Raw genomic sequence first — 5,813 nt, forward strand, 5'->3', positions numbered from 1 at the left:
TAAGTATAAGGTTTTGGTTGTAGCATGGTAGTCCGGGTGGCGGTCGATAAAGATATCAAAATAGTAAAAGAAAACTTTATTGTTAACCAACGTTTCGCCCCATTTTACAGGGCTTCGTCAGGGCCGTCTGATTGAAGAAGAAATGACAGAACCTCCTTCAATCAGGCTGCCCTACAAAGTCGGGCCAAACGTTGGTTAACAATAAATACTTTTTTTCTTTTACCATTTTGTTAACTTTATTGACTGCCAATGGAAGCAATCCTACAATGCCGTTCCACCATAAGCTGGACATAGCTTCTGTGGGTCCAAAGTGTAATTATATGGGCCGACACTTAGAGTAATTGAATATGGTATGTAAAATTTACAAAATTATGCCAATGGAAAGTTTTAAGTTACTTAAAAAGCAACTTAAGAGCGTATTTAGGGCAAGAGGATAACAGGGTTTTTATACTTTTGTTGTGTTGGACTGTAGGGGAAAACAATTTGTCCCTTTCCTCTAAGAAGAAAAGTTTTCTCATGGTAGACGATTTGTACTAGTTTATTTTTTATGTAATTGGATGTGATGATGACAAAAATATTTACGATTGCTTTAAATGCGATTTGAAATTGTAAATTGTAGTTGTTTCATCAGGGGCTGAAGAATGTAAATTTCGTAAGACCTTGCCTCAGCTCATGATTCAAAATAAGAAACGCAGGAGGTATCCAGGTGAGCAAAGTGCTCAAATGAGGAAAACAAAATGTCACGTTAGGAATGTACTAGTGAGAGAAATGCTCCGTTTACCGTTGCGAGAAGGCCAGACCTAAACTGAATTTACTATTGGTGGGGAGGTAAAAGAAGGAGTAACATAAACAAGCGGTGTATGAAGTATGCCTTCAACCGAATGCCAGGCACACATTCACTTTGGTTGGCTGGTTGGATTTTAGTTCACTAATACAGTTCACTGTACAATTGAAAAAATAAAACATGATTGAATGAAAATAAAATTCTATTATCTAAGTTACAGGTGGTCCAGGGGGTGGCCGAAATAAAACATTTATGGTTAAAAGGGTTAATTAATTCTAATGGCTGGGCTAAGAAAAATTGTAGATATAATAAGGTAGTTGATGATGATGTGTATGTTAACTATAGCTAGGTGGACTTACTCCATGCTTCCTTTTTCCCTCCACATTCCTATCCCTCTTTCTCCTCTGTTGCTAGGAACCACTCCAGTAAATCTACTCGCTCATGGGTGATTTTTAGAGTTAACAAAGAGGAATAGATTGCTTCTGGTAGAAGACCAGATGGCTCTCTCATGCCCGGTTTAATTCTTCTCACCACAGAAAGCACTAGAGGGGATAAGTTCTAATGTTGGCCACATGGGACGCTTGTGCTGCCTACATTAGGCAGATGGAATACTAGGAAAATACAGACGTTTGTTTCCAAATTAGAGCGAAATGCTGAAGGGTACACATCTTTCGGGTTGATATCTGCAGTTACCCCATAAACGTTTCGTGTTGGGGTAAAAGTGGATGTAAGCAAAGGGGAAAGTGCGGACCCCATACCGCCCCATTTTTATTCTTATAGCACTGTTTCTCCAAGTGTATGGGGTAAGTTTAATGGGGTCCGCGCTTTACAAATCATTAATATATGTATTTATATAATTTTACGATCGGTAGAACCATAGTTGTTTCCAATCCCAACAGTCAAAAATAATTACTTCTGCTGCAATTTACCCTCAACTATAACAGTAAAACAGTAAAAAAGTTCAATCAATTTAGAACTACCCACCACGATTAGAACTTGATTTTTACTGATGTTACAAAACGATCACAGGAGTAGGCACTGCTGTCGTTTCAGAAAATCACACCCTCTGTTTTTCGTTACAACTATATTGTTCGGTGTACACTGCAGAACTCTTGGGAATCAATCGCGTAGTTTGCCTCTAAACTGCCCCCGCTAGGTGTTGTTCTGACTCGGAATCTGCCCTCAAATCTTTACAAGATCCATTTTCAATACACCCATTAATAATAAAGTTAAAGCAGCATTTGAAAACTCTGAACAACATGGGTTTAATTTTTGTTTTTATGGCTGCTAGGTCATTGTGGGATCACCGGAAATGAAAAAGCAGACTAGCTATAAAGACGGGTCAAGTCGTAACATCATCAACATGCAAAGATGTTATTTCTTTGATCAAAGAAATTGGATGACAAAACAAATGGTTTATCGTGAGAGACAACAAGTTAAGAATGGTCTAACATACAGCGAAACGTCCAACCAGAATCATGAATCTGTAACAGAGAGAAGATGTACTATTTACCTGTCTTCGGATAGGCCATACTCGACTTACCTACGGTCATCTCATGAAAAAAGAAAATGCACCAATATGTCGCTACTGCGCAAACGATCTCACCCTAAGGCATATTCTCACTCATTTTAGAATAAGAACCAGTTAATTGAAGCATAAAAAGAATGAAAGTTCCATTTCTTTGGGGTAACGACTTACTTACGCCAATATTTGGGCTTTATTTTCACTATAGTCGAATATTTTAATTAAATGTAATATGCAATATTATATTCAATATTTTATCAAATATTTAGTAAATCAACTTTTTTTTTTCCTGTAGAGTGGTATATTTATTTCTGTGACTGAAATTTTCTGTGAATGACGTATTTATTTCGGATCTCAGCCAGATACTAGCCAAACTTACCTAGAACAAACATGAATCCTTAAGAATAACGATGATTATTTTATTGGAGTTAGATGTGAAAATTACTCAATGTTTGATAATCGCTCTCCTAAGATAATATAAGAATTATTTGTCTTAAGAAGGCATGCCAATCAAGGATTAAAGAATAAAACTGACATATGGGGCTATTGTTTATTTTTTAAGAAAGGGAAGATAAACTGTGAACTATCCTGATTCAGGAAATTATGTAGTATTGAGGGAAAGCGTGTGGGAACTAGGATTTTTTTTACATTTAGTAGTAGTAAGGGTGAGCGGCATAAGCAGCGTGGGCGTAGGCTGGTACTGCAGCTGGGACTACGGCTGGTACTGCTGATCGGACGGCTGGAACTACTCCTGGTACAACGGCGGCTGGGACGGTTGGGGTCTCGTATTTGCCTGGGTAGTACTTGCCATCGTCTGTGTACTTGTAGGCAGCGTAGGGGGAGCCGAAAAGGACCTGCTTCTTCTCCCTTACTACTTCTTCAGCAGCGCAGGCAGCAGCAACCACCACAGCGAGGAAGAACTGAGGAAGATAGTTCTGATGTATTTATACAATATAAAGACCATACAGACACAAATATATACGATCAATGAAATTCAGAAATGAATACTAAAATCATCAAACCGTCCTTGTTTACAATGAAACCAGAGACTGCAACAATGCGCATTAAATGAATATGCTGAGATTTCTCTTTCATTTGGATAATTTTTTTCAAGTTTATTGTGAAATAATCATATAGATGTCCAAATTTTTAATAATTACGAAATTTGCGAAATAACTCTTTACAATGGATGGACTCCGAGATGAAACGTTTTTTAAGGTTGAGGACAGAAGCAAGAATTGAAGTTTTATCGAAATTAAAAGATAGGTAGTAAATGTTTCAAGTTGAATTTATATAAATTTGTTAATTTTAAAACGGGCTTCGCTACCATGAAAGGGACAATATTCTGTTTAAAAAACGAAAGATCCCCCCCTTATATAAGCAGCGTTAGCGCCTGTTGTAACTAATAGTAAAAAAGCTGGTCTCCAGCGATTTGGTGTTAAAAAAAGCAGAGAAGGGAAGAGAGATTTTTTGTGAGTAGGGGTTCCAGTTAAAATAATTTTTTCTTCTCTTCAATTCAACCTCATCATGTGAGATTAAACTTTAAGAAGTTTTATTAATGGTAACTATCAATATTTTCAATATTCAATGGTCCTGATTCAAAATCTAACCATGTTTTCTCTTGGCCAACCCCTTATAACTATGTGTATTATTCAATAGATTCTGGAAATGTTTTTCTTCCATTCCCGTATAACAATGTAAATTGCTCGATTTCTTTCACTTTAAGGTATTTTTTTTTTTCAACTAACTTTCTTAAGTCCATTAATAAGAACGCAACCAGCATTCTAAAGTGAAGTAGCACTTGGCCTTAAGTTGAAAGTACATTTCATTCCCAAAACCAAAAATCCCCAGGCCTTTGTGTTATCCCTACGACTGAAAATATTTTAACGTTTACACAATAACATTGTCTGTCTTAACTATTGTCAACCTGAAAGTAGGTATTTACTTGAAAGTAGCTTAATAGCAGTAACACGATGGAATTGGATTGGTAGTACTGGCATGACAATAAATGCTGTCATGACGGAAACTATCAAAGATTATTCCAGTGGCGTCTCAACTGTGACTAAAGTTTCACCGTACAAACAAGCTTTACGTAATAGTTGCTTCATTTCTGTGGCAGATGCTGTCATCTACCAAGCCAGTCCAGCCAAGCCCAATAAATGTTTGTGTACTTATTATTCACTTTACACTAATGAACGCTAAAACTTTTTTATTTGTCAATAAGAAAATGTAAAATTAACTTAAATTTCTTTAAAGAACATTTTTTTTTAAATTATGTTTTCAGAAATTTTTTTTAATGCAGTCGATTTCAGAACATTTTTCTCTAAATTGTAAATATAAATTTTCTACATTCACTTTTCTTGTGAAATTTATTTTTTAAAAATCTTTAAAAATGATTAGAATGATTAATACAGCAAAACATGGTGATAATTTTTTTAACAATTTTAACTTGTACTAAATAATTCTATTTTAACTTACACATCATACTTACAAGAGCTTTGATGTAGGCCATTGTAGATGTAGTTCGAAAGCGGACTATGGTCCTGGTGGATTTTGGCCAGGTTATATAGCCAGCCCTCCTGAAAGACCACGCCCTGACTAAACTTTTCTTATTTTTCATTTTCTTTATTTTTCATGTTTGTGCTCCTGAATGAATTAATAACAGCGGTTGTCTGTTCCCTCACTCTGTCCCTCTCTTGGGAATATAAGAGGACCTAGGTTGTGTCATCGCATATCCTGAAACTTGAGTGTTTTTTTTTTTTCCAATGAAAGATATTCGTACTACCAAAAACATATTTTTATTAATAAAAAATACTTATTCTGAATTTTATGTCTCGAATTTGGTGGTTCACTACTTCGCTTGAGAATATCTATGTTTCATTATTTAGGAATCAAACTTGTGAAAAAATTTAAATTAAATCTGTACCACTACAACCTATGAACGAGCAGGGGAGCAGTACTTTGTAAAGTATTACTGTCACAAGACCAACGGTTGTGCAGCACTCGACCGCTGATTTTTATCCAATTACCCTGGTGGGCTTCGATAGCTCAAGGGTTTTGGAAACCTTACAGATGCCTAATTAACTTCTCCGGATTTGAACATGTATAAGTTGTGTATTCCACTTTGTGCAACAAGTTATCCTGCCGAAAGAGCCATGAGCAGGATCAAAACTGTTAAAAATCGGCTATGATCAAGTATTGGTGATGAGTGGCGATCGAATCCGATTGTCCCTTCCTCAGAACAAGACATCCTTTCTAATATTTTCAATGAAGAGGTAACATAAAACTTTTCGAAAACAACTCCTGTAGGGTGAAAGCTATTGGCAATGTCTTGAAGGAAAACAATTGTGAATATGAAGATGGTCTGGGGTGCGGTCACAAGAAAACAAAAAAATAATTTACAACTGTTTATTTACCGACGTTATGCCCGATTTTGGGTTTTCTTGTGACTGCACCCCTGCTCAGAATTTGAAATAATACGGTCAATTATTTAAATAATTACAT

At 36.0% G+C, this 5,813-nt stretch overlaps 1 protein-coding gene across 1 annotated transcript; it reads right to left on the reverse strand.

Annotated features, from left to right (window-relative positions):
• Positions 1-2,845: 2,845 nt before the first annotated feature.
• LOC136796166 (uncharacterized) lies at positions 2,846-4,899 on the reverse strand. Its single transcript, XM_067049078.1, has 2 exons — positions 4,801-4,899; positions 2,846-3,229 (listed from the first exon to the last, which is right to left on the reverse strand). The coding sequence occupies exons 1-2, from the start codon at positions 4,819-4,821 to the stop codon at positions 2,960-2,962; spliced, it is 291 nt and encodes a 96-aa protein (XP_066905179.1). The 5' UTR covers positions 4,822-4,899; the 3' UTR covers positions 2,846-2,959.
• Between the last annotated feature and the right edge of the window lie 914 nt (positions 4,900-5,813).

The sequence above is a fragment of the Halyomorpha halys genome, unplaced genomic scaffold, assembly GCF_000696795.3.
Source record: "Halyomorpha halys isolate HHAL.00 unplaced genomic scaffold, Hhal_1.1 Scaffold8840.1, whole genome shotgun sequence".
Lineage (NCBI taxonomy): Eukaryota > Metazoa > Arthropoda > Insecta > Hemiptera > Pentatomidae > Halyomorpha > Halyomorpha halys.